The sequence below is a fragment of the Chinchilla lanigera genome, unplaced genomic scaffold (genome assembly GCF_000276665.1).
Source record: "Chinchilla lanigera isolate Chin_1 unplaced genomic scaffold, ChiLan1.0 scaffold00176, whole genome shotgun sequence".
Taxonomy (NCBI): domain Eukaryota; kingdom Metazoa; phylum Chordata; class Mammalia; order Rodentia; family Chinchillidae; genus Chinchilla; species Chinchilla lanigera.
In genome coordinates, this window is record NW_004955577.1 from 183,051 (window position 1) to 208,825 (window position 25,775).

Below are 25,775 nucleotides of genomic sequence, written 5' to 3' on the forward strand. Positions count from 1 at the left end.
GGCGCGAGCACGCGGAGGCGCTGCTGCTGGCCTCGTGCTACCTGCCCCCCGGCTTCCTGTCGGCGCCGGGGCAGCGCGTGGGCATGCTGGCCGAGGCGGCGCGCACGCTGGAGAAGCTCGGCGACCGCCGGCTGCTGCACGACTGCCAGCAGATGCTCATGCGCCTGGGCGGCGGGACCACCGTCACCTCCAGCTAGATCCCGCCGCGCCCCCGGTCTCCCCGCCTCTCTCCGGGCCGCGCTTCCCTGGGGATGGGAGCCCTCTGGGACCTGTCTCCTGCGCACCACCTCGGCCCGCTCTACCGGACGAGCGGCGACCCGGACGGTGCTGACCTCTGGTGGCCGATCGTGGAGTCGCAGGCCCCGGACCGCCTGCGAGCCGCCCCTGGCTCGGCGGGCGCTCAGTGGCGTTTTCTCTGGTCTGGAGGGCGGAGAGGGGAGCCCTGCACCGAAGCGCCTCTGTGCATTCTGTGCATGCTGGAAAGACTTGTACATAGTGTAGATCCGGGTGAGCCCCCTCCTGGCCGCGGAGGCTCATGTGCTACTTTGCCTTTTGCAGACTTTTATTTTCGTAGGTTGAGAAGTTTTGTACAGAAAATAAAAAATGAAATTATTTATAACCTAGATTTTGTTCCTTTGGGGAGGAGGGTGGATATGCGCCTAGGCGGAGGCGTCCGGTCCCCCACCCATCGCAAGGGTCAAGCGTTACCTTTTTTTTTTTTGCACCGGAAATCGAACTCAGGACCTTGCACTTGCCAGGCAGGCGCCGTGCCGCCGAGCTACATCCCCGGCCCGTTTGCCTCCTGCCGGAAGCTGTCCCACTGATCCCTTGCCCACACGTCTGGCCATTTGGACCGCTAGGGTTTGATGGTTTCAGCTCCTTCCCTCTTCCCAGCCCCCACCGTGTCCCGTGGTGATCCTGGGCCACAACCTGTATGTCTGGAGTGTCCCCCACCTGGCCCTGGTCACCTCCCTGCACACCTGGGGAAACCCGTGCCACACGGAGGGAGGGTCCGCAGCCACGCGGATGGTAGCAGGGTCTCCTTCCCGCCTCCCGTGGCACCCCCTCCCGCATCCGCATACCCCACCTAAGGCCTGGTCTGGCCGGAATCCACGGGTTGCAGACTTCCAAAACAATCGTCGTTTCTTTATTGACTTTTTTTTTTCTGAATGCAATGACTTTTTTACTCTTAAGGAAAATAAACATCTTTTAGAAACAGCTCGATACACACAATCTTCAGTGTGAAGCAATATACTAATAAGAACACTAATCGTCTTAACATTTACAGTCTTCATATATATTATATATATGTATATGTATACATATATATACACTATATAACGAGGCCAGGTATAATACACACGTTTACCATTTTACAGTCATATGTACAGGAAGTTGCTAGGGCAGCCCCGGGCGGGGGCCGCCTCAGGCCTATCGAAGCGTGGACAGAGCTGAGGACACGGACAGACTGGCGGGGCTGGCCCGAGCCGGTGGTGGCTGCACGGGGAAGGGCGGCGCGGGAGCTCCCTGCCCGGCAAGGGCCCGGGCGGGGCTCTGTGTTGCGGGGCGCACGACGCACGGGCGGCGACACACGGGAGAAGCGAGCATGTTCCCAACATATATACATTCTATGTAACATATATATAGAGGGGTACACAGGTTTTGTACACGAATCCAGCGCTGCCCCTGCTCCCGTGCCGCTGGCGCTGACCAGTGGGGTGCAGGGAGACGACCGCGCACCCGCACCGCCAGAGGGGGGCTCGTCGGGCGGCGTCTTCTCTGCTGCGCTCCGGGGGTGGGTGGAGAACTGGGGAGGTGACGACAGAAGCCAAAGGGCGCCCCGACCCCGCCCGCGCCCTCGGGGCGAAGGCCCACAACCACCCCACCTTGGCCCCAGCCGCGCGCAGCTTTGGCAAAGGCAGGGTGGAGGGCGCTCTCCAAAGCCTGCGGCCCCTTCCCCCGCGACCTGGCCTTCTCCTAAAAGGCCTCAGTTCCCGCCGCATCCACGGAGCCAGGAGCCACCATCGGCCCCTCCCAGGGTGGCCCGGGGCCACCTCCCTTGCCCCCCGGGCGCCCAGCTGCGTGCCACAACCCCCTGGGGTGGTGGCCAAACCCACGAGGAATGTGTGCCTCGTCTCTTAGGACCTCTGGGGTGAAAAGTAGTCCCCAGGCCAAAGCCTCCCCACTCCTGCCGGAGACTGGGTGCCCGGAGGAATCTGGCCGCGGGGCGCCTCCTCTCCGCAAGCCTGGCCTCAGGGGTGTGGGCAAGAAAGCCCTGTGCCGTCCAGTTCCGGGAGCAGGGGACTCCGGAACAGGTTTTCTCCCCAACCCGGGGCCGCGCGCAGGGCCCTCGGTGGCCGGATCCAAGACCCGGCACCCGGATCAAGGATCAGCTCCGGTCGCGCGCTGGGAGCAACTCCAAGGCCTCGCCGCGCGGGCGGCTCCTTTCCTTCGGCGGCCGGCCGCTCCGGCTCCGGCTCCGGCGGCTCCTCCGGCTGTTGCGGTGGATTACAACGGCAGCCTCTGCCGGGGGAGGGACGGCAGACAGCCGGTTACGGGGCACCGCCTCCTCCCGAGGCCCCGCCCCCGCCCAGCTGCGGTCGGGGAGGTCTCTCTGCGTTAGAGACGCTGGGCCCCGCCCTGGCTGGCCTCCCGCCCCCTCCCGCCGCGTCCCGCAGCCCGCCCCCTGCCCCGCCCGTGCGCCCTCGGTCCGCAGGGGAGGGTTACGGGAGGTTCTCCCTAGGGGCCGCCCGGTGGACAAGCAGACCTTGCCGCCCTGCCTGAGACGCCCTGCCCCTCTGCTGGGCTAGGCGGCCGGGGCGGGCCGGGCCTCCGGATGGGCCCTGCTGGGGTCTGCAGGTCACGGGAGGGGCTTGTAAAGGAAGTGAAAAAAATGGGGTCCTCGTGGTCACCTACCTTATGTTTGGGACATTTCAAAGAAAAGTTCTCTTCGATGAATATGCAACCTGTGACCAAAGAGAAGTTTCGGGGGTTAGGTAGGCAGGGAGGGGCGGCTGCTGGCGTTTGGTCAGCGGACAGAGGGGAGGGGCCGACTGACTCCAGGGCTCCAGGGGCAGGCGCCTTGCTCAGAGAAGGAACCTGGGCTGGGGTTAGCGCCGTGATGGAGTCCAAGCTTAGCTAGCGTACAAGAGGCTCCATTCCCAGTATCCGAAAGGAAAAAAAAAAAAGTGGGTCCTCCAGGAATGAATTCCATCACTCCACCACGGGAATGTGATGCCACCTTCTGCCCCTCCCTCTGTTCTTTATCCTCACCGCCGTCCTCCGTCCTAGAAAGCACCCCCCACGTGCACACCTCCTTCTTGTCACTGGGAGATCCCCGACCCCCTCAGCGGAAGCCCACCTGCCCGCGCCACTCCAGTCCTGAGGCTCTCTCTCATGACCTACGCTGGAACAATCTCCCGGTACTCCTTGTCCTCCCTCCCCAGTGGGCGGCAGGCTGTGTGAGGGGTGTGCGCCCAGCCTCCAGAGAGGGCTGATGCCCGGGATGTCATCTGGGGATCAGTGGGTCGGCTACTCTGAGCCTTGGTCCCCACCTCTGTCTGATGAGCGTTTTGCCACCTACTGCGTGTCCCTCATGGGCGCTGGGGACTGGTGAGGAGGGCAGAAACCTCCCCCCACGAATGGCACAGGGCAGGTGCTCAGGACAAAGGCGCTTGTTCCTGTAGGGGCCTGGGGTCGGAGGTCACACACGGGTCTCAGGCCTGAGCAAATCCCAGCAAGTGTGGTCCCTGGTGCTGCACGCTACACACGAGGTGCCGAGGATAGCAAACGGCCAGTCCTCACGGCCGCCGTGGCCAGGGTGTGCTGATGTTGCAGCAACGCTTTGCTCCTCTGCCTGCTACCACCCAGGGAGACCCCAGCTTTTCCACGGACACCCCAGGCCCCTTCTGGGGGTCTCACTCCTCTCTCTCGCAGCCTAGTGCCCAGGGGAGCAGCCTTGCCCAGTGCACTCTTCCAGCTCAACTTGGGGCGGCACCCGGTGCAAAGGGGGAACAGATCTGCAGCCCGAGGGCAGCAGAGGGCGGCTGTGGGCCTCTCAAGCTCTCTCCCATTTTACCTGCCAACCCTGCTGGGAGCTGGGCACCTGCCAGCCTGAGAGCTGCCCACCAGGTTTGCCCTTCTAGGGGCAGTGGCTGGAGGCAGCGAGCAGCTTCCCCTGTTCCATGCTCGAGGGAGCTGGACTCAGCCCGGGGCCTGAGTGAGACTCCCAAGAGCGGAGGCTGAGACGCAGCCCTCTGGGGCAGCTGCAGGCGGCAGGGCTCAGGGCCCAGGCCACTAGAAGCCACCTCCAAACCAGCTTGCTCAGCAGTCACCCAGCGTGGCCCATGCTGGGCATAGGAGGGGCGACGCCAGGAAGGGTCAGGCATCAACGCCTGCCCTTTCCTGGAGTCTTGCACCTGGGTGTGCAGGTGGCCTGATGCTGGGTACGGGAAGTTTAGGCAGTTTGGACAGGATCCCTTAGTGTGATAATCTCTGCCTCCTCTTGGGAGTCACTGCTCATCCTCGAAGTGGGGTCCCCTTAAAAAGGACTGGAAGGAAAGCAGGAGGAAGGGGGCCAGGCGGCATGCAGGCTTGAAGGCGGCTGCCATGGGCAGCCCAGGCCCTGCAGCCTGAGAGCCCGACCAAGATCTCCTCCCAGAGGCCCCTGCCAAGGCCCTGGAAATCTGCTCCCCGAGCTCCTCCTTCCCGTCCTCCCTGCCTCCTGAAGCCTCATCCTTCCTCACTGCTCTGGCTGCCGCGCTGGTTTCCCGAGGGTCCCCTCCTCCACCACCAGCTGCTCAAGCTCCCACTGTCCCCCCAGGGCTCTGATGAGCCCCCTGGCCAGCTGCTACATGGTTCACCCTGAGAACCTCTGGGATGCTCCCACAGTATCTGCAGATGCCTCAAAAGCAGCCTGTCCTCGGGCTACCGCAGGTGTGGCAGGTAGACATCCCCTGCTAGGACCCAGCTCCAGTGAAGAGGCCCATGCATGTTCTATCTGTGACTTCCGATCTGTCAGGGCTGGGAGGAGACAGGGGGGGTGGGAAGGGACTGGGCAGCACACGGCCCCAGCCCACCTGTGCCCTTGGCGTTTCCAAGTAAGCAGGGCCTGGAAAAGTCAGTTGCTAGGCAGCCGCCCCCTCTACCCTCGCCCCTCCTCCACATGGGCAGACTCGATTTCAGGCTCGACACCAGTTCACCCCAAGTTCCGCGGCTTTAGTGCCGCCTTCTGCACTGGGCAGCCATGCTCTCCTGCCTGGACTCTGAGGCCTGATGCTGTCAGTGCTTTGTCTTCCCAGCCCTCCCTGGCCTCAGTCCCCACGGCTCTACAGAGATTCCTATTGCATGCAGGATCCGACTAAGATTTCACTTCAAGCAAAGACTCCATTGCTCAAAGTCCGGTGTACAAGTACCGCTGCTGCCCACTTCACCCCATCCTTTGCGGCCTCTCAGACGTCACCTCCACCTGCACGTCCACCTGGCTTCCCTCCCAGTTTAAACAGGGTGAACTTTTCCCACGGCTCACGCTCTGTCCTGCTCTGGTCTCTGTCACTGTGAGCAAGAACCACTTTCTCCCATCTGCTGGCAGCCAAGGTAAGCCCCCCGCCCCGTGTGTGTGTGTGTGTGTGTGTGTGTGTGTGTGTGTGTGCACACAAGAGTGCCCGCAGCTAGGGGAGGAGGGGCGGAGGGCAAAGAGAGGGTAACCAGGCAGTCTGCTTCTGCCAGCGCCCTGCGGTGTGGCTGTGGGCAAGATGACCATCTGTACAGATGTGGCTGGGGGACAGTGTGGAGCGGGCATGGGGGCGCTGTCAGTCGCCGTAGGGAGGGGTGCATTCAGTCACAGGTGCTATGGGGGGAATGAGGCCATGTGCCCAGCAAATGACTTGGGTCTCCGCGGGACTCTGTTTCACACCCCTCAGGGCAGGATGCAGCAGAGACCCCACCATGGCCCCCTGCAGCCGCCCGCCCTGCCCGACACGGGGAGCTCAGTCCGGCTGAGGCAGCGTCACCAGTCAAGGTCCTGTGTGTGCTCCCAGGCAGCTGCAGCTGACGTTGACCTAGGGCCCAGCTGCAGCAGGGCCAGGGTGGGCCTAGCAGGGCATTGGGTGGGGGGCGTTCGTGGGTCTGCGGGAAGAGTGACTGAGCCCCAGTACCCAGGCCTTGTCCACTGCCAGGCAGGGTCATGGTCACCTCACCCCTTCTAGGCCAGAGCTCGGAGGGAGGGAGGGTGGCACAGGGGTTATGGTGCTGGCTCAAAACAGGACTAGGTCCGCCCTGCCTGGACAGTGCTCAGGGTGTCACTCTGCTGCACACAGCTCTGGAACGAAGGGACTGTGAAAATCTCCATGTCACAGGTGGGGGAGCCAAGCGCACAGACCCCTACAGACCGCTGCGGTCATGGCTAGAAAGGCCACCTGGGTGTGATCTCCAGCTCCTTAAAATATTGCCGACCCTGGTGACTAATATCACACAGCAAACAGCAGCTTTCTATATATATTTTTTTTTTCTGGTACTGGGAATCGAACTCACGACCTTGTGCTTGCCAGGCAGGCGCTGTGCCGCTGAGCTAAATCCCCAGCCCCGACAGCAGCTTTCTTTCGGTGACACAGCGATCTCTCCAGGCCCTAGTTTCCCTGCCAGGTTGAGGTGGGCTCTGGGGCTCCTGGGGCTCCCTAGCACTTTCAATCTGTCACTGTGCCTCAGGCAGCCACAGGTGCTTAGCAAACGCCCGTAGAGCAAACCAATGAGGAAGCTAGGGAGTGAGAGCCCAGAGAGGAGCCTACGCCTGCCTCTGGGCCCCAGGCCCTGCTCGAAACCTTCCGTAAGGCTTCCCTTGGCCAACTGGAGAGCATCTGGCCTCAGTCTGTGCTGTGAACCTCATCTCCCTGATGTATACAGTTTTGGACTGTTCTAGTATAACCTTTTTCTCTGCTCAGTGAACTCCTATTCATCCTTCCAAAGTCCTAGCCCCAATATTCTTTTCTTTCTGAGATCCCTTTCATCCCCTTGGTCATAACAGCTCTTCATGATATAACTTGTGCCTCCCTGTCATTGCTGTGGGTAGTCCTCAGTCAGGGGAGTGGGGACAGACCCATTTTCATGTTCCTGGCATTGTCCAGCCTAGGTGTAGGTAGAGAGAAAGATGAAGAAATAGAGAACTGCTGGGTTAGGTAGGTGTGGTGACACACACCTATAATTCTAGCACCAGGAGGCCGAGACAGGGAGATCTCAAGTACAAGCCCAGCCTGGGCATCTTATTGAGACCATGTCTCAAAGTATTTTACAAAGGGCTGGAAAAGCAGCTCTATGTGAAGGCCCAGCGCTCAATCCCCAGCACCACCAAAAAAAAAAAAAAAAAAAATTGCTGGGGTGAGAGGAAATGACCAGAGTCACATGGTGCTCAGGTTGGATGGGGGAGTAGGGCCCAGAGCCCTGCACTGCTCGGATGGCCCCCCAGGCCTTCCCGCTCCCAGGCTGCTCTTACCTGCGTCACTGGCACACGGGTAGTGGTAGGTGTGGACGCATCCTTTGTAGGAGCACCCGATGGTGGCCCCGGCCTCCTGGCAGCTGGAACATGTCTGGTGGAGGGAGAGGGAAGGCAGTTGAGTCCGCATGCTTCCCAGGCAGGTTCCTGCACTCCCAGACCCCTTTCTCCAAAGCAGCCCCGAGAACCAGCAGGATGGAGGCACAGCCACGAGGCTGCGTGCTTTGGGCATCCCAGGCTAGCGTGCTGGACGGGGCACCGCCACGGCCACAGCCGCGGCCTCCAGCCAGTGACGGCCGAGCAGTTCTCACATGTGGGCCATGGCGTGTCCTTGTCCTGGCTCATAACAGCCCCTCCAGATGGGTGATTCTCAGTAACCCCACCTCACCGGAGGTAAGAGCAAGGCTTCCCTTCCGCAAGAGCAACTGCAGCGGCAGGAGGGGTGCTGCCTGTCCTACCCAAGGACTCAGCAGTCACTCTCCCTGGGATGAATGGGGCTGCAGATCTGGAGGCGGCAGCATGCGCTCCCCTCAAGATGCTAAGTTCACGGAACCGATGCTGGCCCGCATGCACCCGCCCTATCGTGGCCCAGCTGCTCTAAGTGGGACGTGGCCAGGATGGGCTGGCGGAGCCGGGGAAGGTCTTAAGGTGAAGCAAAACTCAAGGCCTGCAGGAAGACGTCAAGTTGCCGGAGGATGCCCAGGGGCCAAGCCGTGGAAGCAGGTAACAGTCACTTGCTCTCAGCCAGGACGGTGACGAGCCCCGTCATGTTGCTGTTTGCCCTAGTTACCCACAGGAGTGCTGGGGCGGTGACCTGCCTGAGAATTTACCCTTCCAGCGGGGCCCCAGGCCCGGAAGCTGAGCCGGGGTATAGAGCCACAGTCACCAACCCATGCTCCCAGGGGCAGGGGCAGAAGCAGGCTCCACCCCAAAACCCTGCACCTCGGGGAGGCCAGGAGCAGATGTGGGGTGGGGTGAGAAACATCCTAGAACACTGAGTTTTCACACGGTGCCTCCGGGTGGGCGGCTTCCTCTACTTAGGACAGAGGTCTCCTTCCCATCTGGTCTGGGACAGGCCCCTGGGGAACTGGGGCCCAACATCCCCCCAGTTCCTCACCCAAAAAGGGGTGATGAAGCATGAGTCTCTCATCCACAGTGGACCTTGGGGCGTTGTGACGTTTAGGGGGAGCTCTGGGGCCCCTCCGGCTGACGGCCTCTCTCTTCACCTGTGTTGGGGCCCCAGCAACCCTCGAGGCAGGAATTTGACAGGCTATTGTAGATGTGAGGAAACGGAGGTACAGAGGGACAAGCTCAGGTGCTTCTGACCCCAGCCACCCCACAGGGCTGCGGCCCTGCGCTCTGCCCTGGCTGGCCAGGAGGCCCATCCCAGCTCCTGACAGCACCAGCAGCCCCCATCCTCAGCGTCCCGTGGCCGGGCCTTGTCTGGGTGGAGGTGGGATTCGTGGCGGTACTGAGGGCAGGGCCCGAGGGAGCCTGGGCTCGGGGCAGGCTGCGGTCCCAGGAGGCGGGCGTGGCAGGGCTCCTGGAGGGCAGGTATGGCGGGGGCGGGGACTGAAGGAAGAGGGGTGTCCCTGGGGGCTCACAGTTTTGTCCTCCAGAGAGCAGAAGGGAGGCCAAAGTACCACAGGTGTCTCGAGGCGGGGCTGGGGCCTCAGCTGCGCACCGAGCCCTGCTGTGTCCAGGCAGGTCACGGGCCACCTGCATAATCTCGAAGTCCTGTGATGGGTTCGGCTTCTGGGGCTCACAGAGGACAAGTGCCTTCCTGGAGTTACAGAACCGGCCCTTGGCAGAGATGGGATTTAAACCAGGGTCTGTTGGACTCCACAGGAGGGTGATGTCACTGAGGCAGAAAGGAATAGTGACTCTGAAGCTTCCTCTCTGTGGAGCCTGGGAAGACCAAACCCTGCACATCCTTCCAGGGTGCTTTGTGAGGACAGGCGGGCTTTCCCCCCGGGGGTGCCTTGAGGCGAGACCCCTGAAGCCGAGGGGAGCTGCTTCCTGTCTCCAGAGCACACCCAGCGGCCAACCCCAGGCGGGGCCGGGACGTCTGTCTGGCAGGGAGCTGCCCGTGGTGACCAGCGAGCTCCTTCTCAGGCACGCTTTCCTTTCTGGCCTTCTTGGGGTGCTCCCCGCAGTGGGGGCTGCCCGGCCGTCTCTGCAGCATGTCCAGTGGATGGGGACGGGTGGGAGGCTCTAGCCCTGGCTGAGGGACACGGGGGTGGAGGGGACACTTCCTTCTCAGCCAGCAAGGCTGTGTGTGTGTGCAGGTCAGTGAGCGGGGACCTGTGGGCACTGCAGTGGATTAGGGCAGGCAAGGGGCTCCATCCATGCTCCCTGCCCGGGCCAGCCAGCCAGGGGTGCGAGGTACACAGAGACGATGGCGTCTGGGCCTGGGGGATGTGAGTGTTGGGGAGGGGAGACCAGCACTCTGCAAGGCCAGAGCCAGGGCCACGGTGGCAGGGTGCTTCTCCCTGCGGCGGATGCGGATGGCAGGGCAGGGCGACCCAGGGTTGTTAGTGTTAATGACAGGACAGACTTGAGCCTACTTCAAGGAGTCAGTGAGCCAGGAGGAGGCAGGAGGGAGAGAAACCTGAGAAGGAAAGAGGAGATCCAGGGCACATGGGGCCGCCGTCCGCTGGCACAGAGGCTGTGCCCTCCCCAGTGAGGTGGGGGCGGCTATGCCTGTAAGAAAGAGGCAGGCAGGAGGTCATGGCGGGGTAGGGGGTTCTCCAGCCACCCTGGGGGGCTACAGAGTCAGCCTGCACAATGCAGAGGGACGGGCGGCTGTGGTGTGGATCGGCGACACGAGGCCATGGCCCACGGGGGTGGGGGGGCTGCTGCACTGAGCACCGATGGGCCAAGGGGCCACTCTGCCTGGTCACCAAATGGCTCAGGTGCAGACAGTCCCAGCTAATACAGGTTCTCTGGAGACCAGCCGCACATGGCCACAGCAGGAAGGAGGGACAGAGGGAGCGAGGGAGCAGGGAAGGAAGGAAGGAGTAGCAAACGGGGACTCCGGACAGGCAGCACAGAGCTCGTGTGGGCAGCTCGTGAGGACCCAGCTCCGCGCCAGGGAGCATCAGGACACAGAGGCCCGGCAGGGCCCTGTGCGCGTGGGGGGGGTGCTGCTGCTGACGCCGCCCTTGCTGCTGGCTAATGCTGCCTGGCACCTGCCTGTGCAGAGGCCGTGGGCCTCGCAGAAGGGAGCCTGAGGAGCCAGCGCTGAGTGGCCTGCAGAACGCCAGCAGCAGTCACTGCTGTAAGGACACCTGCCAGCCATCCTACTAGTTCTCAGGGTACCACACATGAGCCCCTGAATGTGGGTCAGGTGCCACCCTAACCTTGTGACAGACAGCGCCTCTGCATATGCCATAATCCTTGAGGCGGGCAGCAACGGCAAGGCCTACGGTGGACGGCTCCCACAGTCAGAGATGTTCAGAGGCCAGAGGCCCCTGCAGGGCAGTTGAGAGCCAAAGGTGGCGCCGTGCCTCCTCTGCCCTGTGGACCAGTGGCCCTGGGACCCTGGCAAGGGGAAGGCCTGTGATGGGTCGCATGCTTTAGGCCTGTGTGATTGAGGGGTCCTTCGGAGCCCCAGCTCCATCCAGAGCAGCAGCTTGCTGCCCGGGCATTTAACTTCGGGAGGCCTCACAGCTCGTCTGGCCCCAGCATCTCAGGACTTCAGGCGGGGCCAAAGCTAGAAGGTGCCAGGGGAGCATGCGCGGGCGCTGGCCAGGCTGGACAAGAACCGCAGCAGGAGGCCTCCAGGCCCGGGCTGGGTGTGCACACCCTGCTTTAACCTTAGATGTGAGACCCAACTCCTGCCAGGAGCGCGGGGGCCCAAGGACAGTGCTCTGTGACAGTGCGGCCCCGGAGGGTCCAGGCTCCCCAGCTGCCTGCCCGCTGCTCATGCTTTGGACCCCTAAGCTGCCCACCCCACTGGGCTGGCCTCTTACCATGTCCATGGCCACTTTCATGGCCTCCTGTAGCCCAAAGAGCTTCCCGGCCACCAGGTAGACCCCGCCGGTCCACACGGCGCAGGCCTCGTGCACCCAGTGCTCCTGGGTGTCCCCGACAGGCTCTGCGGGGGCCTCCTTGATGCACTCGTGCTTGCGGCTCTTGTCGACGGGGGCCATCTCCTCGCCCCCGTCACCCCGGCCATCACAACAGTAGCAACTCTGCAGCCGCCGGGACAGGCCACGGGCACTGGTACGCAGCGAGCCCTGCTTGGCCGGGTCAGCTGGGCTGTCAAGCCTGGGGGGCTTCCCGGGAGCAGTGGCAGCAGCGGCAGCGGGGGCAGCGGGGGCAGCCGCACACTCAAGGCCCTTGAGTGTTCTCTCGAGGGGCAGCAGGACCTCCTCGCAGGTGCCTTCTGTGCGCACCTTCTCCTTGAGTTTTGGCTTCTTTTTGGGGAGGCAGTGTTCAGGGTAGTAGGGTCCACAGAGGTCTCCGAGGTCCTTGAAGTTGGCCGGGTTTTGGCAGAGGCAGCAAACAAGGCAAGAGGTACTCAGGGCCTTGGAAACCACAGGCCCCAGGTGCATCATGGAGGACAGAGGCAGGGAGGGCCGTGACTGCAGGATGGAGCCTCCGGGCAGAGCGGTCAGGTAAGCCCCAGCCACATCCAAGAAGGAGGAGGAGGGTGAGGAAGAGGAGGTGGAGGACGAAGGCTTCCTGTGGGGCTTGGGCTCGTCCCCTGGGGAGTTGACAACAGTGCATACCGTGGTGAACGCGTCTCGCTTCTCCACCCGCACGAAGGGCGAGAAGGCCGGGGTCCGGCTGTCTGCCCTCAGTCGCTTGCAAGAGGAAATGTACTTGAGGCGGATTTCAGGCTCTGCAGGATCCAGGGGGAGCACCTGCTGCTGCCGCCTCCGCTTGGCACGCCCCTTACAGGGCGAAGCGTTGGTGTTCTTGGCCCGGCCCCGGGTGAGGCGCTTCCGCTTGGAATAGCTGCTGTAGTTGGCATGGCCTGGCTGCTTCTGTGCCCTAGTCTGGGGCTGGCAGGGCCGGCCCTCAGAGGGCTGGGCGGCCAGGCCCAGCTCCTCTGTCTTTGGCTTCTTGCCCCCACCAGAACTGTCCTCGCCCCCCGCCTGCGTGCTGCCGGCCCTGTCTCGGGGACCGAGGAGCAGAGTTGGACCAAAGTAGGGCCGTTTCTCCAGGGGGCCTTTGGGGAGTCCGAGGCCTCCCGCTCTGCCCTTCCGGCTCCTCTTCTTAGGTGCCAGGGCGGTTGCCCCAGGCTGCAGGGCCTCCGGGGATGCGAAGGCCTCAGTTTTGAAACAGTCAACAGAGGACAGTTTCTTACTGTTCACAAGCTTGCCTTTTAAGGACCTGTTGGCTGGATTTCTGCATAATGGGTCAGCTCCCAAAGCTGCTGGAAGCTTCTGCCCAGGGCCCATGCTTACGAGACCTTCTTCCGCCCTTGCCGGGCTGCCCCCGGCACTCTTCAGGCCAGCCCGTTCCTTCTCCGGGAGGGCTGGGCTCAGAGGTGTCCCTGGAGGGGCCCCTGGCACTTTGCACGTGAACTTCTTGAGACCAGGTGAGGTGATCTTCTGCACGATGGCCTCCAGCTTCAGGCCCCGGCCCTTCCGGGGCGGCAGCACCTTGGTCTTCATGGCGCCCTGGAAGGCCGCCCGTGAGGTGAGCTTCATGCAGGTTTCGGGGCTCTCCGGAGGCAAGGGCTTCATGATGGGCTCGCTGCTGCCCTTGGGCTTGGTCTTTTTGGGGGAAGACACCCTCCTGAAGAGAGCGGGGGAGTCCTCGGCCCTCTCCTCCTTCCCGTCTTCCACGTTGCCGGTGGTGGTGGTGGTGGTGCTGCTGCTGCTCCGTAAAACTAGGTTCCGTTTCTTGGTAGGGACCGGCGCCATGAAGGTGGACTTCCTTTTGAGGGTGTGGAGGGGCCGATCAGAAAGCTTGACCCCGGTTCCGGGCTTGGGGACCCTCGCCCGCTGGCTCACCCTGCCCTCCTTCTGGGGACTGCTGGAGACTTTGAATGCGGTGGGCAGGTGGTTGTTGGCGAGGAGCTTTTTGGTGGCACGGCAGTTGGGGAGCCGGCTCTCCGAGGGCCGTCTCCGCTTGGCGTGGAAGACCTCCTGGGGCTTCGTGCGGGACCGGAGGATCATAGAGCGCTGGTCCTTGCTGGGAGTACTGGGCGAGTCTGTCTCCTTGGTTTTGGAGCCCATGGGACTGCTGTCTGAGGCCACGGGCAGGGCAGCTGGGTTGCTGGGGCTGGATGCGGCCTTGGGCGAAGGTTTCCCTACCCTCTTGCCCGATTTGAAGGCGGCTCGCTGCTTGCCCCCCAGTTTGTCAGGGGGTGCGGGAGTGGTGGTCAGGCCCGGAGGTCCAGGCGTGCGGGGTTCACTCAGGGCCGTGAGGGAGCGTGTACACATCCTGGGGAGCCCTTCTGAGGCGCCTCGGCCTGGCGCCCCGGCCCCTTCCATCTGTCCCTGGGGCGGCCCTGTGCAGGATTCAGGGAGCAACAGGTCTTTGGGCAGCACTGGCGCCCTGCACGGGGAGTCCTCAGCCTCAGGCAGCCCCCGGTGCACCCGACGGCTCCGTAAACTTTTACCCCGGGGCACAGGCTCTTTCTTAGCAATGGGTGCTTCGGGCACGGCAGGCTTGTTCGGCTTCTGGGCCCGGGAGGCTTCCGCGGTGGTGGAGTCACCGGGAGCCCGCTCCCCCTCAGGACCCTCTTCCCCTGGCTTCATGTGGGACAGGGAGGACTCAAACCAGCTCTGGACCTTTGACTCGGCACCCACGGTGGGGCCCAGCAGGATGACAGAGTCCCCAGAGAGGTGGCACGGGGAGCCCCAGCTGGCCTTGGAGTCCAGCACTTCTTCCACCTCCTCCTTGGTGCAGATGAGGGGGGCCTTCGGGGACAGCGGGTCCTGCATGCCGGGCCTCTGCTCCGGGCTGCCCAGCAGCTCACACAGGGAGGAGTACTCCTCCTCAGCCTCCAGGTCCTCCTTCCTGCCTGGGGGCGGCAGCAGTGGCAGGTCCCCAAAGTCCGCAGCAGAGCAGCAGTGCCGGCTGTCCTCCAGCCACCGGTCAGCCTTACCCACGTCATCGGGGCACTGCAGCATCCCGCCCACCTCCTCCTTCACCCCACCCGCCGCCTCCTGCTTGAAGTCCCTGGGCATTGCGACTGCCTCCTCCCCCGGGGGCTCGTCCTCTTGGAAGCCCAGGCAGGCCGAAGCCTCGTGGCTGTCGCCTTTGCCCACGCCATCCGAGGCCTTTCCGCCCTGCTCCAGGCCTTTGGCAAGCTCACTGGGATGCAGTCCCCACCGGGGACAGGCATCGCCCAGGTTCTCCTCCGGCCAGGCAAAGGGGTTGGCACTGTCTGCTGAGCTGGCGGTGGTTGTGTCCGGGAAGCAGTCAAAAGCTGTGGTGGTGGGGTCTGGAGCGGCAGTCCCAAGGGTGGGCTTGGTGCCAAAGGAGAGAGGGCCAGTTGTCTTCTTGGGATCAGGGCTGGCGAAGGCCACAGAAGGGTCTTCAAAGAGCCCGGGGCTGAAGTCCTTGGTGCCACTACCTTTGTCCAGCTGCAGAGAATCAGGCAGGGTCTCTGGCTCCCCAGGCCGCGGCCATACGTTCTTGGCTACGGAGTCCAGGCAGGCGCTGTGGTTCTCCAACGAGAAGGGAGGCTTGCTGGTGTCCTTGGCCAGGCCGGGAGCTTCCGCCCAGGCCTTGTCAGCCTTCTCGCCGATGGCTTCCTGCAGCCCCAAGATCTCGGAGGCCAGGTCCTCCTGTGCCAGGGCGCTCAGCAGCAGCCGAGGGCAGTCCCGCTCACCGGCCACGAACTTGGAGAAGCTGTCCAGGGGCAGAGTGCTGTGCAAGCTCTGGAAGGAATCATCAGATTTGGTGGACATGTCATCAGGTGAGGTCACAGAACAGGTGGACACAGACTCAGGCTTGGCCTTCGAGTTACTGTTGACCCTGGCAGGGCTGCCACGGGGCTGGCTACAGTACAGGAAGCTTCTTTCCAGCGGGTCCTCAGAGCCACTCAGGTAGTCGGCCTCCTGCGGCTCAGCGTGGGTGGACTGCGGGGTGCTGCTCAGCGGCTCGGACAGCGGCGTGCCTGATGGCTCGGCTGAGTAGCCACTGCCCTCAGGGCTGCAGTGCTGGCTCTTGTGTTGCTCTGGAGTCCTGGACACAAGGTTCTTGACCCCTTTCTTCTGCGGTACGGCAGCCTTGGACAGCAGAAGCTGCTGCACGGTGTTGGAGATGTTCTCTACCTGTGAGGTCAGTGCCGTGAGGCTCTGCAGGCTGAGGTCTGACAGCAGGTTTTCAGGGATCTTGTCCTTCTGCATGGGCTTACAGTTGCTGGCCTGGGTGTCCACGGAGCTGGCGGCGTCCGTCGGGGAGGGGTTGAGCAGGGGCATGAAGTGACTGTGGTCGGTGACCCCTGTGGGGAAGGCTCCAGTACTGAGCGGCGGCTGGCTGTATGGGAAGCTCTCGAGGTTGGGCATCAGGGGCGAGGGAGTGGAGCTGTAGGACGGTGAGCGTCCCACAGAGCGGGCAGGGGAGTGGCTGGAGCTGGGGCTGAAGGTCTGGTAGTACTGCTCCGGCGTCCTGACAGAGGCATCTGGCTGGCAGTAGCCCTGGCCTTGCTGCCCATAGTGTTGGTATTTGGCGAGGTTTTGGTAGTGGAGGGTTTCCTGGGCATGGTGCCGGCTTTGGAGTGTTTGCTGCTGCTGCTGCTGCTGCTGTTGCTGCTGCTGGTCATAGCCGAGGCGGCCCGACTGGTAGGCGTGAAGGTTTGGGACCCGCGGCCCCGGGGCCAGGCTGGTATTGGCGGTGAGCGGCCTGTCGTGGGGCTGGGTGGACGGTGCTGTGCAACTCTTGTAGGAGTGGGCCCCCTGCGCGGCACCCTGGACAGAGGACGAGTAGGTGGAAGAGGCAGGAAAGGACTGGGAGTGCTGCGGGAAGTGGCCACCCTGGGGGAAAGGCAAAGGTGAGGCAATGTCATTCTGTAGTTTCTGCCTTTGAAGTTTGGGGTACACCAGAGGCTGCTGGGGCTGCGGCAGCTGCTGAGGCGGCGGCGGCGGCGGCTGCTGGACGTGCAGAGAGTGAGTCCGGAAGGGAAGCTGGGCGCCCTGCTCTGGGTACTGCCTGCCAGGGGGCACTGCTGTCTTTTTCATCAAGTTCTCATCATACTTGCCCACACCCCCTGGCAGGGGCTGTGGCTGAGGAGGTGGTGGCTGTGGGGTACCCCAGGCCTGCAGGCCTTCCTCGCCAGAGTAGCGTCCCGGGTAAGGGCTGCTGTCCTGGACACCGCCATAGCCAGGGAAAGCTGACCTCCCCGGAAGGGCCTGCTGTGAGGGCAGGGCCTTGCTGCCTCGGTGGTACTTCTCGGCGGCGACCGCAGCCCCCGTGCCAGAGGGTGTGCCAGTGCTGCCCTCATAGCCCGGGTAAGGCTGCGGAGTGTAATAGTCCTTCGCAAGCAGCCGCTGCCGGTCGCAGCTCAGCCCAGCCTGACTCGGCTGCCTGTAATTCTCCAGACGCGATGTTTCCTGCGAGGTCTGCGGGTAGCTCTGTTGTTTGCCATGGAAACCACACCTTTCTCTAAAAGACTGCATGACTCGGGCTGGTTATCTGTGGAGAGAGGAGGAGAGGGGGAGCAGAGGGAGAGCGACTCAGATGGGCCACGTCTTTGTCCTTTGGCCTGGCCAGTACCCCTCCCGCCACCTCCTGCCCTGTCCGCCCCCCCACGCCCCCAGGCGGAGCCTCCCACGCAGCTGTGCACATGTTGACAACTTCTGTGCCGGGAGGTGTGCCCGTAACGCCTGCCGCCGCAGCGCGTGCAGCTGAGCCTGCCAAGGACACCGCCACAGGGTGGGAGGTGCAAAGCGGGCTGCTCAGAGCCAGGCCACCAGAAGTGGCCATGCCACCTTCCTGCTCACCAGCCCCTCCCCTCCACCCCCACCCCCACTCCCAGCCCTTCCAGACAGCTCAAAGCATTTAGCAGAGCGGTTCCGGCTCCGCTGTCCCCTGGGGCCAGCGGGATCCTGTAATCTTAGCCCCTGTGTGGCTGTGCTCAGGCATGACCCAACCATACCGGGGGCCCAGGAGGATCTGCCCTTGCCCTGCCTGGGAGAGGACGCCAGCTAAGGCTGACCATGGGCAGACAGACCACACACACACACACACACACACACACACACACACACACAGGCTCGCATCCACACGCCTCCCCATCACTGCCAGGCCATCTGGAATCTGTCTGTTCCTTCCAGCAGACATCAACGAGGGGATGCTGAGCCACTGTAGACATACAGCACCCCCTCCTCTGATTCCCAGGAATGCAGGATGGCAGCTCCTGCCTCCTGTTCTTGATACCATAGGTGCATAAACAGATGACGTGGCCACAGCGAGGGAGTGCATACTAATGGGGACAGAGACACAGTCTGTGGGCGTGGGGAGCACACCAGGCTGGCCCCTCCATGCAGGTGTGATGCAGCCCTTTCCCTTCTGGCAGGGTCCCTCCAGTCCTCCCCCGGTCAGGGCCAGGACAGGTAGAACCCAAGAACCCATGATTTTAGAGGCTTTTAGGGGTCCAGGCAGGATCTAATCTGCCCTGAAGCAGGATCCTGGGTCTGAAAATGAGCCAGGGCAAGGCGGGAGCCTTGGATGGTTCACAGCCCAAGACAGACTTGGGTGTCTGGGTTAAAGGTTCCTCAAACTACCTGGCCGGCTTGGTCACCCCAGGGGGTCCTTAAGAGAGGGGCAGAGAGAGGAAAGCCCAGGTTTTAAAGGAGTCACGGTGAGTCACCGAGGGCTCGGGATTGGACCCAGCAACCAAAAAAGGTGGACGAAGGGGCTCTGCTTGGCCCGAGTGACCCAAGCCCTAGCGTGGGGCCGGGGGCAGGGACCTTCTGGTTCTCATTCCCAAACACTGCAAGAGGGAGCGTGGCCCGCCTTGGGCTACGAGGAATTCCAGGGTATTTTGAGGGACTGGGAAGAAATAAGTGTGTGGGTGGGGGGACTGGGAGGAGAAAAGAATTCCACAGATGTGATGAGAAGGAGGAAAGATGCAAGCCAGGGCGAGTGGAGGGAGATGCCCCAGCAGGGAGGTTCGGCTCCCAGCCTCCTCTTTGGCCCGGTCCCCAAGGGTACCTTCTTCATTCAATGGTGGACTGATCTCAGGAAGGGGCAGGGAGAGGGGCACCTCCCCCAAACCTACGCAGGCAGCCAAGCAGCCCAGGGGCCTGCCAACACAGCCCCAGGCTCACCTGCTAGAGGGTTGGCCCAAAGCCCTCTCCTTCCCTAGGGAGTCAACCTGCCTGACGCACAAAGCAGGGTGCCCTTGCCCCCAGACCAAGCCCCACTTCACCGGACTTGTGGGAGCCTCACGCCCAGATCTACCACAGGCACCCCTAAACGGGAGGGAGAAGAGGCCCACCCGCCCTTCTGACCCACTTCCACCCTGGCGGCTCAGACAGGACACTTCAGGACACGCCCACCGAGAGGAGCTGGCAGTGGCTTCCGGCCGGCTGGGCAACCCTAGCCCCAGCGGAGAGGACAGCCAGCCCCTGCGGGCTCCACCCATGCTCCCCGGCTCAGGCGAGGGCCACCCCTGCCCCAAACCCAGCTTGTTGCCCCTTCTGAGGGCGCACATCACCCACTCCCTGCCCTCCCCACGTGCGTGTTTACGAGCCCAGAATGCGCAGACCCAGGACCGTTCTGAAGGCTGCGGCTCCCTCGTATATCTGCACAAATTACATTTCTGCTTTTATTAGTCCCAGATCACTCTCATTTCCTGCTGAGTGTCCTGTGGATATCATTAACATTTCTACGGCTTTATTTTTTATTTTTTTTTTCCACATTCTCCAAAATGCATTACCAGAAACATTATTTAAAAAGAGAGGGGGTGGGTGGGTGTGCCGTTAGCAGTGTCCTCCCCTTGCCTGCTCCATCCCCACCTCCCCTCCCTGTTTAATCAGTCCAGCTGCTGCGTCTTTTAATTTAGCCAAGCCGGATTACAGGCGGGTTTCCCAATACACCCGAGCAGCTGGATGTGGCGCAACATCTATCTCTAAGAAAAGACAGTTCAATTAAAATATAAGAGGCCCAGTGCCTGACGGACACAGGCAAAAATACTCGCCCCGACACCACCCTCCAACCCCAGATGGAGGGAGGGACGCAGGAACAAAGGCATGGTAGCATCACAGCTGCCTCTCAGAGCTGCCTGCCAAGGGCCCACTGGCTCTGCCAGGAAGAAATAGGGCGCTGCCACTTTAAGAGCAGCTTCCGCCTGCCATGGGCTCTGTTGTTATTAATTATTGTGATTATGATTATTTTTCAAGAGCACTGGGAAAGGATATGGAGGGGAGGAAAGGCAGCGGCAGGGCTGGGCTGAGCAGCATCAAGAGACGGAGGGACACAGAAGAGGCTGCTGGCGGGGCGCTGGTGACCTCTGTACGTGGGGGAGGGGCAGAAGTGGCCTGGGGGCAGCCTGCGGCTTGGGCTGCCAGGGGAGAGCGCCCCTCACACCCAGGGCTCCTCCTGGCCCCAGGTGCCTCTCCTTTAGCTGGCCAAGGTGTCTCTTGCTGCACCTGGAAGGCAGGCAGGAGAGGGGGCGAGAGAGCCCTGCACGTCCTAAGCACCTCAGTCATGGGAGCCTGTCTTACCAGGCCACAGGACGCAGGGAGCTGGCCAGGCTCAGCGTGGCTGGAGCTCCAGGCCACCCACACATCCCAGCACCGGGCCCGGGGTCCAGAGCCCCAGGACTCCGCGTGGCACAGCAGCAGAGGTTGCCAACCCCAAACCACTCACACAGCCATGACATCATGCGTAGAGGGAGTGATACGGCCCCCACGCCCTGTCCAGAGTGAAGCCAGCCCCACCAAAAGTCCTGGCAGCAGGGTGGGCGCGGGCACACCTTCACCACGGACTCCTGGGCTGGGGGTGCTCGCAGCTCAGCTGCTGAGCACCTCCTCTACGCGGGCTTCCTCCTTTGAGACAGGGTCTTGTTATGTTGCCCAGGCTGGCCTTGAACTCACAGTGATCCTCTTGCCTCAGCCTCCTGAGCACTGAGATTACAGGCATGTGCCCCCACGCAGGGCCAGACTTCCTCCTTTGACACTGACTGTTCTACCCTTTATGAAGTGAGTGAGGTTCAGAGGGGTACGTGGCACCTAGGACCCCATGGCAGAGCCCCCACAGTGGTGCTGCGGCAGCGGCAGGCCAAGGGCGGGCGTCCCTGCCGAGAACCCACTTTGGAGGCGGTTACCCTGGTGTAGGACCGCACGACAACCGTTCTGTGCTCAGGCAAGGACAGTGGCTTGATTTCTCATCCTGTCTGCAGCCTTTGGGGCTGAGGCCCAGGCACAGAATCTCACCCAACCTTGATTTAAACTGAGGCGCTAGGGCCAGAACTCAAGGACTCAAGCACGCCGGGTAAGCACCTACCACTCAGCTGCACCCCAGCCCTCAGGCGGAACTTTTATTCCTACCTTGCCCTCCTCTTTGAGCAGCTAGACCCACCTTGGGTAGGTCCACTAAAGGGCGATGATAATCACCAAGGCAACTACTGTCCCTTGGGTAGTCTCAGTGAGGGGTCACTAGGCTCTCAGCCTCCCCAGGCCCTGGGGCTGGGTCACCTGTCAAGGACACGGGGACAGTGTAGGCCAGAGCTGCTGCAGCCCAGGGGGACCCTGAGGGAGAAAAGAAGAGTGGGTAGGAGGGAGGTAGGGAGAGAGAAACTTTCTGTTCCCCAGCAGCAGCTCCAAGGCTGCTGGTTCCATCCCACCTACTTACCCAAGGTTGTTTTATGACCCGGTTTCCTGATTTGTAGCTGCGGGGAAAAAAATTTAAAACCTCAGCCCACTCAAGGCATACGAATGGAGAACAGAGGAAAAAGTGGGAACACGCAGGGGCTCAGGAGGCTGGGAATGGGGCAGAGGAGTCTGGAATCACCTTGGACTTGCCCATCTGTTGCAGGTACCGAATAATAAATAAATGAGACTTGGATGTATGTCATAAGTCATTAGCCGGATTTACTGCTGTCCTGGGGGGCGGGATGGAATCCTGAGGACCAGGCCTGACTGGGAAGGAGGAGTGAGTCTCCAAGGGGCCCCCACAGGCCTCAGGGTGGCTAGGGAGGGACCGAGCCAGCTCAGAAAGGCCTGCTTGGGCAAGGGAGCCATCCTAGGGCACAGGAACCCCAAAGGACAAAGCAGCCCTGCTGCACAGCACGGCCCCTCCGCAGTGGGTGAGCCTCGAGCATGCTCACTGGAGCTCTACTCCGTGCCTCTCTCCTCGGAGCCTGAGGTTCTGAGTAGCAAGGGACGAGTGATGGGTGGGAAGCACAAGGCCCTGCCAGGCTCCCCAGTGGAAGGCTCTTCGGAGGGTGTCTGAAGGGGAGGGGAGACTTCTGCACGCTCCAGATGCTGGGAAGGCTGTTCTACACCCCACCAAGGCTGGCTCCCTAGGAACCAGGGGCAGGGGCAGCTGAGACCTACCAAGGCACCAGAACGGGGTCTGTGGGAAGGTCTCATCCGTCTGATGTCCACCCACCAGCTCTTCCCTTGGTGCCTGCATCCTGGGGCATCCTGGAGCTCCCGGCTTCAGATGTACACTGGCTCCCATGCCCAGCCCTCTGCCCCAGAATGCATTTCTCAGATGACACAGGCAGGGAGACCTGGACAGCAGGTGCCTACAGTCCAGGGAGTAAGGGGTGGTAGCCTCCCCCTGCTACGAGGGGGAGGCAGCCGCAGGGGTCTGCACAGCCACTGACACTGAGAGCCCACCTGGGGGGCTGTGAGGGCGCACACACACCTATTACCAGCTCTGTACTTCTCAGTCTCTTGAGGAAAAAAAAATTTTTTTTTTTCTTTTTAAGATCACTTTATTCACCACTGAACAAAGAGCATCACCACCTCTGGTGTCTGTCAGAACGAGAAAAAGGGAAAAGGTGGGAGGTGACTGCTGGGATACAGATGCTGAGAGGCCCTTCCAGCCAGATGGTCCCAGTCCTTGTCCTGCTTGCCCCTGGCCAGGTGGATGCACTGACGCAATTAGGGTCCCAGGATCAGCAAGCTGAGGGGACCCGTGGGGGAACTCCCAGTCTGCCCAGCACTTCTCCGTACCCTAAGCCCCCAGCAGGCCCTGCAGAGATACGCATAAGATAGAGCTGTGCAGCTGTTGGTCTTCAGGGCAGGCAACGCCAGCTGCTTTTGTGACCTTGGGCAGGCCCTTCCCCTCCTTAGGCCTCCTGGGCCTTGCACTGGCTGTTCTTTCTGTGGGGAATACCATTCACAAGATGCCTACCCAGCTCCCTAACCCAGCTCCAAGTCTCTGTCCAGTGCCTTCCCTGGCTGCTGTGTCTGAAACGACACCCCCGCACACCCGTCCCCATTTTGTCTTCAAACACTTACCTTCCTGTAATGAGCCCTGACTTGTTTTATTAATTGTGTCTCCTTTTTAGAAAGTTCCATGAGAGCAGGGATTTTCATCTCTTTTGTTCACAGCCATATCCCCATTGCCCAGAACAATAAATATTTATTGAATGAATCATGTTCCAAATGTCACACTGACCCTGTGAAAATATCCAAAGCAAGCAGTTGTGTGGAGGGACAGCACATTTGGGTAGGGACCGGGAGCAGGGCCTGTGGCCACAGCTCTGATTCATTCATTTGACAAAGAACATCTCTTGGAGGTCTGGCAGGAAGTGCACCTGAGCGCAGTGGGCAGGTGGAGGTGGAAATCTTGATCCCAAGCACAGGGGTGTGTGTGGGAAGCCCCACTTAGCCCAGACCATTACCACCCGGAAATGGGACGCCAGGGTGACAGAGGGTCTGAGTTCTTTCCTTTAAAAAGAAATCAGGATTTACTTTTCAGGACATGGCCTCTGCATCCTAGGTGACCGTTCTACCACTGAGGTACATTCCCAGGCTGCAGCTCATCTCCTTATTCTGAGACAGGGTCTCACTAAGTTGCCCAGACTGGCCTTCAACTTTTGATCCTCCTGCTTCAGCCTCCCCAGCAGCTGGGATTACAGGTTTGTATTATGACATCTAGCTCAGAAGTCAGGATTTTATAAAAAGGGCTCTTTCACTTTAAAAAACTCTTATCAACCAATTTTTGTTGTTTTACACTGTAGAATTCAAGAGAACCTACTGCGGGCTGTACTTGCTCCTTAGCTGCTGGGTGATAAAGGCTGATAAAGCTGATGCCAAGGTAATTTAGCTGGGCGAAAAGAGGGGCTTGTTGGCCTGAGGACATGGCTGTGTAAGTGGGCACTCACTGTGAAGGCTTGAAGGCAGGAGGAACACCTAGAATACTCCCTGGTCCCGGGAGAAGCCCTGGAGTGGAGCAGAGGGCAGGCGCTCTGGCGGGAGGCCAGGGACTGTCCCTGCAGGAGGGTGGTGCTCGGCAGCGTGGGAAGGAGTGCCGAGAGGTGGGGCTGCCCGCGGTGCGGGCCTGAAGCCCACAGGTGACGATGACCTTTGTGGCAGTCTGCACCAGACAGCGTGAGCACCCCCACTCACCTGGGTCCCTGCCAGGCTCCTATGTGGCACTCGTCAGTGGTAATTACATAATTAATGGTACCGTGAGCTGTTTCCCACAAGCCTCCCTCACTAGAATGGACCCTGGTGAGGACAGGAGCTTACTGGTTGGCCTAAGCTCCAAGGCCACAAACTGGAAGCACAGTGGATACTTATCAAGTATGGATGCAAAGATGGGGTGGACGCAGGAACGTGGATCAGGCTGCGCTGGGTGCCTTAGCCGCTCCTCACCACAGCCCCAAGGGACAGAAGCCTGAGGAAAGGTGTGATGAGGAGGGGCTGGACGCGGGTAGCAGCCAATCAGGAAGGAAAGGCCCCTTCAGTGTCTGTACCCGCTTCCTCACAGAGCCCAGTTCTACTCAGCGGGCATCTGGGTGAGGGCAGAGACACCGACTGTGGCTTGGGGTGGCTGAGATGAAGCCAGAGGACCTGGGGAGGCTGCAGCAAAAAGGGCCTAACTGCGAGCTGGATGAGGAGGCCGCAGCCTTTCTGAGGCAACTGCAGTCGCCGCCCACCTCTGTCAAACTCTCTGGGCCTCCCCACCTCAGGGGGCCCTGCTGCCGCAGCCCATGGTCACTGTCCTGCCTTCAGGGCGCCGATGCCTGGAGTCCATTCCGTCACCTGCTGCCCTGGCTACCCCACTGGACCAGCAAGACCAGCACACAAGAACAGTGGACCCCAAGCAGCCTCTTTGCAAAGAGCACATCCTCCCTCAAACCCCGCCCCCTTCACTTTGGAGAGAGACGGGTGGACACCCAGAGAGGGTCAGCAGTCTGTCCAAGAGGCTCAGCAGGAGTGAGTTCCTCCCAGCTCTGCTGATGCATGCTCGTCTGCCAAACAGAGAGGGGTCAACGCCTTCCTCCAGGACACAGGAGTATCCCCCAGTCTGGGCCCCAGCTGGGCTGAACCACCTCGCTCCTCTGCCTCCGACACCCCCTCCATACAGCATCCTGACAGCCGGGGAGGCAGGCGCAGCAAGCCAGCCCCTCCCGGCCCCGGTTCCACCTGGGGGAGCCGGGGAATTGGCGCCCCCTCCCTCCCCGCAGCCCCCAGGGGAGGAAGCCGCCTGTCAGGCCGCCACGGCGTGTCAAATCCTCTTGCTGCCTAATTGTGAGACGGCGGCGTTTAAAGAAACGCTTTTCTGGCCGCCTGCCACACCGCAAACTGCTTGGTATAATTTTATTATTAAGGAGAGAGAAAAAGAGGGAGGGGGTTGGAAGAGAGAGAGAGAGAGAAAGAGAAGAGGAAATAGCTTAGCCCAAGTCAGCTGGTGGAGTATTCTGCTCAATGTGAAGGGGGCGGCTTTCCAGTTGGCAAGCTGACTTCGTTAATTGCGCATTCAGTCTCTACTTAGGGTAATTGAAACGAAGCGGGGCTCGGCTCTGACAATTAGGGTCTGCGACTAGGCCATTAACCCTTTCTGCAACCGCCCCCTCCCCAGCCCGATGCCTCGCACCCTTTCAAGGTGGGGGAGGGCTGCGGGGCGCCGCCGCCGGGGCTCACCCGGGGCAACGGGCCCCAAACCGAGGCGCGGGCTGCGGGCGTGCGCCCAGCGCCAGCAGGGTTAACGCGGCGCCGCGGGGCCTGGAGCCTGATTAGGGCCGGGCAGGGCCGGGGAGCAGCGCGAGGCGTGGTGGCGGCGGTGGGGTTTGCGGCCTCACCGCCCCTCTGCAACAGATGTTTCATCCGTGTAAGACAAAGGCAGAGCGCCTGCCGCTGCCGAGAGAAAATCCGCAGGACTCCCTCAGGGGCAGGTAAAATTTCACCTTCTA

General features: G+C 61.6%; 2 protein-coding genes across 8 annotated transcripts in view; one reads left to right on the forward strand and one right to left on the reverse strand.

The window, feature by feature from the left end:
- The window catches only part of Srebf1 (sterol regulatory element binding transcription factor 1), a 12,245-nt gene extending 11,626 nt beyond the window's left edge, over positions 1 to 619 (forward strand). The window contains exon 19 of the mRNA XM_013509620.1: positions 1 to 619. Coding sequence (XP_013365074.1) covers positions 1 to 197 — 197 coding nt within the window. The 3' untranslated portion in view covers positions 198 to 619.
- A 1,734-nt stretch (positions 620 to 2,353) lies between these two features.
- The window catches only part of Rai1 (retinoic acid induced 1), a 111,210-nt gene continuing 87,788 nt past the window's right edge, over positions 2,354 to 25,775 (reverse strand). For 3 of the 7 annotated variants that reach the window (XM_005413962.2, XM_013509618.1, XM_013509617.1), the window contains exons 3-4: positions 11,461 to 17,089; positions 8,764 to 9,289 (exon numbers count right to left, since the gene is read on the reverse strand). In XM_005413962.2, coding sequence (XP_005414019.1) covers positions 8,798 to 9,289; positions 11,461 to 17,073 — 6,105 coding nt within the window. In that variant the 5' untranslated portion in view covers positions 17,074 to 17,089 and the 3' untranslated portion in view covers positions 8,764 to 8,797. The other 4 variants (XR_265076.2, XM_005413965.2, XM_005413966.2 and 1 more) reach the window with 4 other exon arrangements.